At 32.4% G+C, this 14,933-nt stretch overlaps 1 protein-coding gene across 2 annotated transcripts in view; it reads right to left on the bottom strand.

Annotated features, from left to right (window-relative positions):
- Positions 1-3,007: 3,007 nt before the first annotated feature.
- Positions 3,008-14,933, bottom strand: part of Brms1 (breast cancer metastasis-suppressor 1-like protein) — a 75,203-nt gene continuing 63,277 nt past the window's right edge. Inside the window, exons 3-4 of one of the 2 annotated variants that reach the window (XM_085948975.1) lie at positions 10,368-10,709; positions 3,008-3,775 (exon numbers count right to left, since the gene is read on the bottom strand). In XM_085948975.1, coding sequence (XP_085805101.1) covers positions 10,377-10,709 — 333 coding nt within the window. In that variant the 3' untranslated portion in view covers positions 3,008-3,775; positions 10,368-10,376. Of the gene's footprint in view, positions 10,710-14,933 lie in introns of both variants that reach the window. The other variant, XM_085948974.1, reaches the window with a different exon arrangement.

Genomic DNA, 14,933 nt, shown 5'->3' on the forward strand with positions numbered 1-14,933 from the left:
CTATAAGGCCATCTATTTTCGATACAACATATCACGATGAACTGTGATATGGCGAACTTGTGTTATGTACAAATTTCTGGACACGATTTTAGGAACAAAGTCTTTACTTGACAAATCGTACATACGCCACACTGGGCCTGAGGAATATAATATATCTATAGATATTATGTTTTGAATATTAGACATATTTTTAATACATTTCTCCATATATAACAAACAAAAAATGTATTGGTAACTTATGTAGTGTAAAATATTATAGCGAGTGTGGAGCATACATCCGTCATGGACCCGCCCTACAACGCATCCTGATAAAAAACAGACGTCGGCTCGGATCCCCAGACGGTATCAATATGTATGTTAAATATGTGTACATATTGTGGACTGAAATATCGATTGATATTCATAATATCGCAAGACGATTGCCAGTTTATTACCTGCACCTAATCACATATTATATAATATACCTATTGGTACCTTGAATATTAGTCGGAATCAACTCTCGGTGTTTCTATACATCATATATTATATATATATTAACCACATTAGATCGTATGGGCCCCACAGAGTGGAGGTTGTATTAAGATAGTTTAGTTTGTGAGAATGAAAAATGGACGTTAGCCACTACTCTCCGACAAGAAGATCTAGGCAATAACCGCTAGTCGCTGTAGTTGAAGTGCGATTGACTAAATAGGAGGGGCTTGTTAGTTCACAGTTTGAACACGTGGACAACTCGTCGATAACCGGAAGTAGCTGCAGTTGAAGTGCGGTTAAAAACAGGAGGGGGTTTATTACTTCACAGTTTTAACACGTTGACAAGATCTTGTTCGACAGTAGCTCAACCTATCAGGTCCATAATGGCCCCACAATTGTAAGGGGGAGCTGGGGGCCCGGTGTGGCGGTGGTGTGTGATAAGTGAGATAAACACACATAATAATTTTGCTATAATATTATAAGAGTAGCCTGCGGCGCTATATTTTTCAGAGATATTAATTAACATTTGAAAATATGTGGTTGAGCGATACATTTTTTGATTGTTGTATTTCGATACTCGCAATTCCAAGTGGGTGTATTAAAAAATATAAAAAAAACCCTAAACACCATGTTGAAAACGCTACTGTATAGGTCAATGATACTCAACCTTTTTTTTCTTCGGGCCAAATACATATATTTGTAAAGTAACGCGGGCCGCATCACCCCTTGTTTACAAAACATTTTTGAAATTTTAAAAATTATGCGTATTTTTTTAAATTAATCGTGTGCAATAGCAACACTCTTATCTGTGATTGTGTGTCAAAGTCAAAACGAATATCAAGATATACGAAATTCCTGATAATAAATGTGTTTCGGGCCGCACGTAAAAGCTTAAAGGGCCGCATGTGGCCCGCGGGCCGCAGGTTGAGTATCGCTGGTATAGGTCATACTGCCTTTAACACAGTGGTTTCCAAACTTTATGTTACTACGCCTCCCTTTTAAATAAAACTAATCTTGGCGCCTAACCTTTATTTCATTAAATAGTCAACAATGTAATAATAGAAAAATGAAAAAAAATAAACAAGGTTTTACTAAGTACCTACTTATACATTCATTTTTTAATTAATTTGTTTTTCATGCGATGAATGTGCTTGTTTATTAGCACAATCGATTTCAATAGTAGTCAATCCAAATTTATCATCGTTCATTGACAAATGGATTCTATCATGGGCCCCACATCCTGAAGCGGGCCCTGAGATCAGGATCTTTCAACCACATATTTAAAATATTTAATAGCCCTGAAACAGAACAGCACCGCGGGCGACTTTTTTACTATTAATAAAATAATGTTAATTCTGCATTATCAAACTAACCACGAACTCAGTAAATAGATTTTTGTTTGCTTCAATATATATCTGGCGTAGAAATAATTTAAATGTGGATACATGGCGGACTTATTTTTTTGTAATTTTGATTTCCAAAGCTCCAAATTTTTATGAATGCCATCACTTTGTCTTTTTAAATCAGTGAATGCATTAGTGGTCCTTGCATTGATATATTCACTCATTTTTTTTTAATTTCAACCAAATACAATAAAATTATAGTTCCTAAACAAAGTTGCGTCAAATTTCAACATTATGATTTGACCCTTTTATTCAGACTTCATTTTTTCACGAGATAGCCAGCGCGCTTCACAATAGTGTCGAATAAAATTTGTCTCCATATTTTTTGCACTTTGACAGGTTTGCAAACAACCTTTTATAGGACTGTTTTTTTGTATAGTTTATAACTAGCGACCATTTTATAAACTATGCATTTGTAAACCGCAAACCTGTGGCTACATTATTTATTTCTTCAATTTTAAATAAATTCAACATCTACATATTCAAATAAAAAAATTTCACGTCACTTTCCAACTGTATGAAAATATGGATTCTGGTTTTAAGTGAATTGTGTTAAACTTTTCGCGCCTCCCAGTTTGGAAATCGCTGCTTTAACATATCCTAGCATGGGGGCCCGCTTCAGGATGTAGGGCCCATGAGGTCATTACTCTGACTCCTAATACACATTGGAAAACAATATGTGTATTTTCCAAACTCAGGATTCGTAGCTGGGACCCACGACATTACAAGCCGACGCGTTAGCCAGTCGGCCATCGTGGGGTAAATAAATCATATTATTACTCTTTTCAATTATAAACCGGAGGATACCTTGCATTGACAATAATATGTATTATGAAATATAATATTGATCATGTTACTTCGTATTCTATAATATTCAATCAAGTGGACGTTGGGCCTTACATAAGGAAAAGGATTAAATTATGGGGAAAATGCTTCAGTGGAAAACAAACACAATAAAATTATTTTTACAATTTTTATTTTTTGTAATAAAAATATTCTTATATTAAACATCCATAAATTATTCTATTAATTAATTATTATAGCCATAAACTCTCCGAAAGAAAGAAAATGTTTCCGATTTTTAGTCAGTCATTTTATTTAGTTTCTCTAAAAAAAAACTATTGACCGGAGAAACTAAATAAAAGGGAACACAGACAAAAATATAAAATATATATTTAAATATTATTTACAATACAAAATAATAATCTTATGAACGTATAATAATTATGTTTTGATGACTTCACAATTTAATTTACCTTACATTAAGCCTTTTTTACCCTCATAACCAAGAGAAAACTGATCTTTAATAATAGTTAGAAATCTGAATACATTGTGGAACTCAAAATAAATTCAGTTGGTAAAAACAATTAATAATAAATATTACTATGAAATCTATTAGATACACAAATTAAAAATATACTTTGTACAATTCAGTGGTTTCCAAACTTTGCTTCGCGGTGTGTAAAAATCTGGAACCAAAAGGTGCAAGTTTTTTAGTCGGACCAAAAACGAAATAGGTACTGTCATTCGTTAAGACAGTTAGTTTTTAGCCCCTCGGGTCAAAAAAAATATTTATTTTTATATATGTATTTCAATAGTACTCGTATTATATAAATAGGACTGTACGAAGATTGCAGTGCAGTTCAATCAATTAAGATTGGGAGACTGCGATGGCTAGGTCATGTGCACCGTATGAATGACAATGATCTGGCAAAGAGAGTGATGTCCAGCAATCCAATAGGACGTAGAAGAAGAGGGAGGCCAAAGATTCGCTGGTTAGATGGAGCTGCCAGTGACTGCCGTATTCTGGGGGTACCAAATTGGAAAGCGGCCACACTGGATAGGGACAGGTGGAGGGAGCTGTTGGAGGAGGCCAGGACCCACACCGGGTTGTCGCGCCCCTGATGATGATGATGATGATTTCAATAGTATATTTAGTAAATTGTAACAGATAATCACATAAGAAAAACTAAATAGTCCGTGACACCGTTTAGCATATCGTTTACAAAAATAAAAATGTAGTAGCTACCTCGTAGAGATTTTATTCATAATTTTTGTGGACGAAAATATCTGTAGACTAAATTTATGATGAGTGAAAAAATTGGTAATATCGAGATAGGTATTATACAGAAATGATAATAGTATTTGATGCTCAGTTTTATAATGAAAAATATCAGTTTTATACACATCATATCATAAATTAAAAAAAAAAAAAAACAACGTACATAGGTACAGGTATTGAAAGATAAAAAAGTTTAGTCGGTACAAAAATCTTTTAGTTGAAAAAATAAAATCTACTTACACTTTCTAAACGTATTATTTATTACAAACAGCAGCTATTATGCAACCAGTGGAGGTCAAACAAATAGATAATGATTTTGCTTACAATAATATAATATACGAAAGTAATATTTACAATACTTGACAATTTTATAAATACGACATCGAACATAAATAAATCCAATTATTTTAAGGATGCCTCATTTAACCTCATGTAACAAGTACCAAGTAAACACTCATTTGTATTCACCTGGCCCAACAAGTTATTCCATTTCATGGCACAATAGGTAAATATTGCTCTTCTGTTATACAATAATAAAACACATTTTTTTTTACAATAATATGATTAGTGAGAATATGCCATAATATTATCATTCTTCGTGTGGTGCCCCTATCCCAGAGGTTAGTTACTGTCATTGATTTCAAAACATTAGTTTTCAACAAAATATTTGTAGTGTTTGTAAACACTAGGTAAGTCGAAAATAAAGTAGCATTTTTTGACCTATTGGTAAAGTAAAGTAACATAGAATATTGCATAATTACATAAAACGTAAAATTTCACGTTCAGCGTAAATGTTTTACCCATTCCAATTTATTTACCAACAAATATGTATGCCGTTAATTGCGTTTTATGTACATATTTAGGAAAGAATATAATATTGAATTTAATTGTATTTATATAAATTTGCATTGAACAGAAACGTTGAAATGTTGCTTATTTTTAAAGTGTTATATAATACACATTACATTTTACAACGTTTTTTTAGGTCGTATTCTTGTATGTCCGGTGGTTGATTACCCAGTACAAATCTTGCAATCGATTTTTAACTAACTTCCCGACCAGCTAGACATTTGAAACTTTTAGAATATATCAGAACACGATGCCAATACATTATTTTAATACTTTTAGCCATCTTTAAGTAGAATTGAATTCATTTTCAGTTAATTCTGTTTTGCATGAAAAGTTATTTCGGAAGAAATCCGTAAAAAGTAAAACACTATTATTGGTTGCTAAGGGGGTCCTAGCAACTAAATTATTAATATATACTTGCGTTACTATGGAAATCAATATGAAATGTCAAAATGACATTTCAGTATTCTATATTTATTCAGTATTTCTATCAAGTACATTTTTTTTTGATCGTTTAAGCTAGTCAAATCAAGTTTATATGATTCAACAGAAAATTTAAAAACGTTGTATATAAAAAGTTCTTTTTATCTTGTAATTATTTTTACGCAGCACGTGTTTCGTTTACACACGGCTAAGTACACCGATATTATAGTGGATACTTTATTCACATCGCTTAATAAAGTTAGGAACCCGTTTCGCAGGCTTAGGTTTCGAGCTGACGAGTTCTCTTTTGTATTTTTAAATTTAAAATAAGATTTTAATTAATAACTTGACACTGCCCGCCGTATACGACTGGTAATGAGCTATATTCAATTACTTTGGTAAACTACTTCTAGTATCTGTATAATATGATGGAGCACCAAAGTTTTCTGCAAGGATTGACAGGTAGGTGGTACCTAACATTTTAATATGGGTACCTACCTGAAGTCGTGCACACACAAGAGGAAAACATTAAAAAAAACTATATTTATTTTGATGGCGTGTTGCAATAATAGAAACAACTTCATTTTTATTGCTTAAATCTGAAATTTAATAAGCGAATCGAGCCGCTGATCAGTTGATTGTATGATGTTGTCAACTTGTGTGTGTGTACAGTCTTTAATGTTTTTAGTGTAAACGAAAACCGTGTTGCGTACGTAAGTGACATTATTAAAAATTGAAGCAACATTTATTATTTTATACATTACATTATGATAGCAAACGGAGAAGTAGTAGTAGTAGAACGTTCGCCTAACTTTGGGCCGTATTTTTTTTTGTATCATATTCGTACAGCAATGAAATGGCCGAGAGGTTCATTTATTGTAAAGCGGCCAAGATTCACATCGGATCGTAGAGCCAATTGAAAAAAAATACATAAACTTTTAAATCAAATAATATTCCACTCAATTGTTAGAAATACAGAGGGAAAAAATGCGTGCCAAAGTTATACACATGGGCAAAGTTAACTGAAAGCATATAAAGGAAAAAAAAAGGTAATTCAACGAAGGAGTGCTGTAGTAATTTTTGTTAGAAAAGTTATTGAAAGGTATTGTATTAAATTAACGCAGCAGCCCATAACATTAATCAATGTAATTTTTTAAGACAAGCAAAGTATTATGTAACCGCAGAAAAAATATTATGTTGGTTGAGTAAATCGATTAATTAATTTTTTGAAAATTCGTGAAAATAATATGTGGAACGTGATTCGCAAAAAAATAACCGAACCCAGACAATTGAGAGCGTGGTCGTATTCACAAGCTTATTAAAAAAAACTATGTCCCACTCATTGCGACATTGAAGAAAATTGATCCTGCCATTACAAAAAAAAATGTATTTAATAAACCATTTCTTTTATTCATTGAATAATTAACAAGATTTGAGAATATAACATTAACACCCGACGAGACTTGAGCCTGTATTCACTGCGTTCGCGCCAATGTGGTTTAACCAATTAAGCTACGGGTATCCGACTTAATTACGAGGAATTTAACTAGTAGTTTTTACATGAAATGCTTATCGAATTGCGTTAATGTTGACTATCGGTTTTTGTGTTGCAAATTAAGGTATCATTAATAATTGCCTTAATTAATAACCGACGCCCGGATCTGTGTATTTAACATTTTCCTTCACGTTAAATACGGTTTAACGACAGTTGGCAACACTGGCTACAACCATAAAGTAGAATATAAAATGGATTTAAAATATTTTTGTTCACCCAATGGTTGCTGCATTATTTAGGAAAATATACCTACGAATGAGAATCCACGTGTGTCAAGTCATTCAATTGGCTGTTAATTTAATTAATTTCAAATTATAAAGGAGATGCTCGACTTCTTATTGTTGGGGTGAAACACAAATTGGCAAAGTTGTCGGTAAAGAAATATTCTTTTGTAATGTCACTTTTTTGAAAAATCTTGTGAATCTGTCTGCACATCCAATTGTCCGGGTTCAATATAACATATTATGTTGCAGTACACGAAAAAAAAATCTACATATGGATGAAATAAAATCGACAGTAAACATTTTACATGGATAGCTTTTGTCAGATACATAGTAAAATACTATACCTAGGTATTTGTTTTCAATGCATCAGCTATCTTGGACTAACTGATGTTTCAGGCTACGTCTCCATCACCGTCATCAAACATGTTAATGAAATCTTACAGCGATTCAAATGATAGAATAGTACTTTTTCCGTGTAGGTTCCCAATCTCACAGTGAAAATATGCCTACATATTATTATCTCTCATAATACGTCAATATTATGTAGTTATTGTTAAAAATATCTTTAGTACCCAATAAATCCGTATTAAGACTATTAAATATTATTACCTCTTAATCAATTACTTTTTTTATTCAACGAATAATTCACAAGATTTAAGAATGTAACATTCTAATTATTGAACATAGGTACACAATTTTTGAAAACAGAGAAAATATATTAAAACTAATAGAAAAAATCTTTTTGAAAAAAGTAAGATAACTCAGAAGTGTTTTTAGAAATTATGTATGTTACTTAGAATGTTACATTCTTAAATCTTGTGAATTATTCGTTGAATAAAAAAAGTAATTGATTAAAAATTATTAGCAAGTTCAAGGAAGCTACAACACTAAAATATCTTACAGTGATCCGTGACGTTGGTTAGTAATTAAAGTAAAAGTAATACCTACTTTGATTTAAAATACAAAAGCCGATAGCCAATAGTAGCTCAATTTATAAAACGCTTCAGAGAGTATTATAAGAGCCATTAGTTAAGTTGTCGTAATTAGGTATGGCACCTTTAGCATAGTGGTCTATGTGCGTGGGCGCGAAACCCGAAAGATTTTAATATATTTTCTCAGACGTGTTTTCAAAAATTATGTATGTTCAATTATTACCTCTATAAAATATAACTGTTATTAGTATTATATTAATTTTTTTCACATTTTTTCAAAAATGCATAACTGTTTTAATACTTTTGAACGTAAAACACATTTTTTGACCATGTCCGATCCTAAGAAGATATAATATAAGCCTCCACAGGGTGGAGGTTTGTATTAAAATATTGCTTTTTTAAGAGAAATGGATGTTAGCCATTTGCTCAACATATTAAGTCCATAAACTGACTCCAAACACACATTGAAAAACAATGTGTATTTACCAGACGCAGGATTCAAACATGGGACCCACGACGTTATAAGCCGACGCGTTAGCCGCTCGGCTTTCCTAGGCATACTCCACATTATTGTGCCGTCATATAATAATAATTATAACTGAAAATAGTGACCCATAAATGACACACTAACTATAGTGAATAACTCCTCACCATTCTTGACTATTGGCATTCTAATTTTTTCTATAGTTAGTAAAAAGAAAATTTTATACAAGATAAAGAATCAGTTTTATTCGATCAATTGAATTCTGCTGTAAGATTTCATTAATGCTTACAAAATAAACTCATTATAATCAATTAATTCATAAATTTAAATATAAATAGATACAACTATATTATTATTTACTATTCACCTTCCAATCTTATTGGGAATATTTATTATTCCAAGTAATTGTCATTAAATTATTAATGTTCAAACACTCACAAACCGTCAGTTTTATTGATTCTTCAATGGTCACTGAAATCGGATATAACGAAGTATTTTTCACAGTATTATAATATATCGGTACAGACATGTCCAGTTTTTACCGAAATTGAATTATTATTTACTCTGTATCATATTGTTATGCTAGAAGATACTGTCAAATACATAATAATACACAGGTATGTATTTCGATTTTCAATACATTGAAATTATTCGAATTCTAAACAAAACTGGCCCGCAAAACTACGCACTAAAGAAACTACTAACTACTGGTATGGATGGTATGGTTAATGGTCGTTCTATAGCCGGGCATGAGAGACACAGAGCAACCCGACTATCGGCAAATATTGAATGCGCGTTATGTTTACGTAACAGTGACTGACGTAACTATTGAAAATAACATATTCTTTAACACGCGTTTAAGTTTATCGCGTATTTTTCCACACCCGGTAGAGTACCTAAGCCAGTTCTCAGTAATTTTGAGTTCCCTGTTCTATAGTATAGAGATATACCAAAATCGTTAAAATGAATTTCCCTCCTTTGTTAAAATAAATTAAAATTTACTATTTTTAAATTTGGAATCTGCAACGGATTTTCGAATGAAAATAAAAATAAAAGCAAAATAAATAATTGTGTATAAAAAAAAAACTTCTATTTGAAACGAGCCAAGCGATTCGCTGCCAATTATATATATAGTCTTAAAAAATCTGGAAGTACTGAGTGACTTTTTTCATGACTCGAAAATCTGACGTCGGATATCGGCTTACGAATATTATTAATATACTTATATATTTTTAACGAGAAATGGATATTAACCATTTGTTCCCCTAGTACAGGACGACACGGTTGGAAAGGAGGGGGATGTGTTTGGAAAGGCTAACAATCTCATAACGACACTGTCGCCCTACTTTCTGAACGTGTCCATGAGCTGTAGCCATACAAACATTTAAAAAAATGCCAGACGAAGGGTTGACCACGAAATCCACGACATTCTCAAGAAGTTGGTACCTAGGTATTTCAAATTGCAAGCATTACAGATTTTTATGGAAAAATACAAGAATAATATATTATATAGATTATTCTATAGTGGCAAAATCGATTCGTAGTTTTACTGGTAGGTATTGCTTGCTACCATTGAAATAGGGATTTGCAGAAAATAACTCAATACACCTACGAATCGCCAATTGTGTCACTGTAGAATGATTTATCTATACACGTGGTGATAACATGACCACTAAAGAATACTAGAAACAACCACGAAAGTCTAAAGAAAACCTATACTTAATAACAATAATACAAATAGTGAAAAATACTACGTTTATCCATAGAACATGAAAAGATAGTCATCGGCCTAAAAAATGCGCGAAAATTACGTCACAGATTGTCAAACTATTGTGAGTGCACTCGACGTTATTTTTGCATATCTCAATATTTTATATATTTTTATCTGCAGGACTGATAACACCACGATTTTCAGTTATTCTCAGATGTCATCGTCAATAATAATACAAAGAGCCGAAACTCACAACCCTGTCTCACGCCAGTGTCCTCTTCAGCGCTTTCCTGATAGTCGCCCAGTCCTCCATGATATCCTGCTCGGCCAGCATGTATATGATGCAAGGGCCAGTCACGGTGACGGCCTTGCGTCTAGCGCGCGCCCTTCCGCCGGCGTTCGTCGTCTGGTTCGTTCCAGTTCCCGCCGTCGCATTGGTGGTGAGGGTCGAAGCTCCGAGGTTGGCAGCTCCACCGCGTTCGGATGTGCCCCAATCCGTCCAGCCGAGGTCTACGTTTTGTCTGTCTTCCTCCAGTCGTCTAATTTTGTCCAAGAGTTCATCTTGTAGACTGTCCCACACCAAACACTTTTCGCTCTGTTGGGCAAAGAAAAAATACACATTATGATTTAAAATGACATGTACATCGCAATTAAAATTACAATCACGGAGAATTAACCGCAAACATATTTTATCTCAAGCTTTCTTTCAGTATTTCATTATAATTATAGTTAGCAAGTTAGAATTGATCAAACGTTTTATAATACTGTATAATTTATTATTGCTACATTATGCAAGACTTAAGGCTATACCTCAGTTGAGGCATGGTCAAAAAAGATCGTGGCTAGGCGATGCGCGGATTGTGTAAATGACGCGTGCCGAACGAAATATAATGTGTCATATAAATCCAACATGCGTCCATTTGATGTTCTGTTTATTGTTCTATTAGTAACAATAATAATTAATATTCATTGACATGCTTTCTTTTTCAAGTAAATGGGTAACGTTTTTTAGTCATCTTTACACGATTTAAGAATTAATACTCCCGTCGCCATCACGAAACAAATTGACGTGTTCACAGCTTGACGTTTGCTCTCCGATTGCCAGCGAGTCCAAAATTTCGTCGCACCTATAGTTGAAAATTATTTGCCGTTTCACTACCGTCTTAATAAAAACTTCACTTTTGTAACTTGATAGTGCCTGTACACCTGCATGGATTTACTGGCACCAATAGTGTGTACCTACATTATACTATTGCGATAATAACTGTTTACACGCAGAAGTGCTGACTATCACGTCAATTTCATTCTTCAAGCGTAAGCGAGACGCGTTATTGTCATTGTATGATCCTATTTGACAGGTTCTGAAAATTGGTAAACGTCAAAATGCTATGCGGGGTATAGTTTGTATTTTTTCGGGCAGGCTCGTCACTACTGAGGAGGCGCAAATATCGCACAAGTTCCGCGTGAAAATTCAGAAGCCGCAGAAACTTTTTGATCCATACTTGCAACTTGCGTACTGTCGGCAGTAAATACATCCACGTGTAAATGGGCAATACTATTATAGTTAGCAAGATAGAATTGATCAAACGTTTTACATGTAGTGAAATTAGTCCCTAAATATTGTTTTATAATGACATGTTGATTATTAATTTTATGAAATATTACAGTGAGTAGGACCTATGTATAGGTAGGTATACACTAAAAAAATCTTGAATAACTTCGTGAATCTATCTAGGTATATATGCGTACTTCTTCACGCGGTAAATTCTGTGAGTTTCGGTGAGTATGTATGTATGTTTATAATGTGAATATTGAAAACAGTGAATCACAACTTTTTTTGGTTAGCGGAACCATAATTTTGTAATCTCGCGGAATTAGGGTACAGAAGGGTAAACTACAAAATACACATGTATAAAACATTAGGCAACTGTTTATCCATATACGTAATCGAAATGCATTATATTTAGTTTCATATTGTATATAAATATATTATTATATTTTATAGTTTTTGTTCTAACTGGATATGTGAAAAGAAAATTATTAAAATTCTAATAAGACACATCCATAAATCCACACGAAAAAGTAGGTGCAACGCCCAAAACACTGAAGTCTAAAGCTATGTATAACCTAGCTGTGCATTGGATCCGTCAGCACCGGAGGCGAAATTTCTATGATTTTCACGGAATCTGCTCTGAAAAGTTATTTTATTCGCATTTCTTCGTTAATTTACAGCACCCCTACAATGTGCCACTCCTGAGCAGCGCATGGCCCACATACCTGCATATGACATCTAGTCAATAGGTTTAGTAAATAGTAATAAACGAATATTTTTGATAGGCATAGTTTAATGATGGGCTATAACTGTGACACAAATATAATAAACTACCCTCGATAGCGGCCGATAGCAGCCTTGTGTATAGAATAGATGCGCTGTAGCTGGTTGGGAATCATTGATTTTGAGTATCCATTTTTCTGCGATGAAACTTACTTAAAAAAGTGTTACCAATGTATTTATGAAAAAATTAAAAAAAAAAAAAAACAATGAACGTAAATTGAATAGGTACCGACATACTCAATAAAATCAATTGTTTTTCGATTTTCAATATATGTTTAATTAAGATAGAAATATATTAATTAAGTTAATTATTAATTACAGCAATTTTATGTCGATCCGGAATGCATTCATTTTCAAAGTAAATGCAAACGTACAACAATATCACATTTCAAAGAAATATTTGAAGCAATTATAAATTGGCTGGTGGCTAAAAATGTAATATTTTTGAAAAAAAAAGGTTATTTAGATAAAAATATATCCCAGTGTACCAACACACTTCATAAATTCCCATTTTTTCTTCAGTATTATTTATAGGGGAAGTAATAGTATATGACTAGGGGTTTTTTTGAAAATATACAAAAAATAGCATGATAATAATTGTCGAAGGGTTAAAAAGCGGTCTCAATTAATTCGAATTGTTTGTAGCAAAATGGCCAAATGGCAAATGTAAAAGTATTTCAGGCTCCAGTCATAGTATACGTGTATAGACAAAGAGAAGCAAGGCACTATAATTTTAAGAATGAATAATATTATATTATATACCAATATACCTACCATCGGTTTCTATTTTTCGGGAGAATGAATTTTCATATGTGAAATCTTTTCAGTGAATACAATGTTTTGATACATCAAATGAATATACCTAGACACGATTATTTAAAAAACGTGTATTTTCCATAACTGTTATAAGTAGTTACTAGGTAATAAAAAAATCAAAACTTTATATGTACCTAATACTTTTCTGCATTTATTTATAGAATATATATATTTAAAAACATGACTGTATAAAACATACGGATCTTTTTTCAAAGTTATCCAAAACAGCTCTTGCACCACTACTTACACAAGTGTAAATATTCATTTTAGAGATATAGAGCGGAATGCAGAATCCAATATTTCGATCTTAAGGATAAGTTGCCTAGGTTGTCAAGGATGACTTAACTATAGACTATACTGACTATAGAGTTAAGGAATCCTTAACCATATACTACTTTTGTTACGAACACGCCCCCTTCTGTATTACCATTTACCACTGACAGCTGCTCTCAAAATAAATTCGCGTGTATATAAAACAGTCCATACACTCAAATTCATTTAACAATTATCTCAATATGGATATAGATAGTGTTAATTCGTTTGGCATGTACCTACTTGCAGAATATTATTTTACTTTTTATACGCCAGCCCGCAGAAATACAAGATGCCAGACAGAATGACACTTGACGCTAGTGTTACCATGTTAAAAAAAATACCTTACGGTGCCTGTGGAATCACGTATAATGACTGATAACGGAAACATAATAGTATTATAATTAAATATTAATTATGTATTTATAGTTATTGCATTTATAAAGTGCAGTTGCCATATTTTTGTCATCGTTTAACAATTACAGAATAATTTACCTGAACTATAGGAAAGAGAATTTTTAAATATGGTATTATTTACAATAGAAAAAACGAACGAAGCTTTAAGACGAGGTGAACCATAGACAACATGATCTTAACTAAGGACAATGTTTCTGCATAGTGTTTTCTGCTAAGGAGATTTTAGTTATGACAAAAATATTTCTGCATTCCGCTCATAAATGGTAAGGACGAATTGTGGAGACTAATATGCCCTATTGATTGATCTTCATAGTTTTTTTTTATATTTGAAAAAAATAAAAGATTTTTTAGCCATTTTAATTGGGGGAGTTTGAATGATGTTTGTCATATTATATACCACACAAAGAACGTCTTTTTTATTGTAATTTAATATATTTTTTTTTCCAATATAAAATAAATGGCAACGAAAAAAATATTAAAAGCCTTTAATTAGGCACGTTATAATATTACCTTACCCGTGTAAGATATCCTCTTATCAGACATTTCGCGATTACATTTAACAGTTAATATACTTACTTAAAAAAAAAACCAATGACTAATGAAGAAATTTTCGCTAACCACAGACAAATACTCTACCCTTACAGTTATGTGGTATTTGGTCAATAAATTTATAATAAGTAGGTACACAATAATTGGTAATTTCAACAAAATATAAATTATATTAAATTCTATATATGTTTTTTTTTATAAATATTATATTGTAACCTGTAGGAAAATAAATTAATAAGGCTTCCAATTAAGTAGATAGGTATAATTCTTGAAAGTCCTATGGTGAGGGAGAGAGACCGTTCCTTATCATTCAATGGGTTTTATATTTAAGCGTCGACAAGTCATTTCGTAGTATTTAATGGTATTACAACCGAAATAGTTATCGACTTA

This window comes from Rhyacophila brunnea, unplaced genomic scaffold, assembly GCF_057557595.1.
Source record: "Rhyacophila brunnea isolate RB1 unplaced genomic scaffold, BYU_Rbru_1.0 scaffold_21, whole genome shotgun sequence".
Lineage (NCBI taxonomy): Eukaryota > Metazoa > Arthropoda > Insecta > Trichoptera > Rhyacophilidae > Rhyacophila > Rhyacophila brunnea.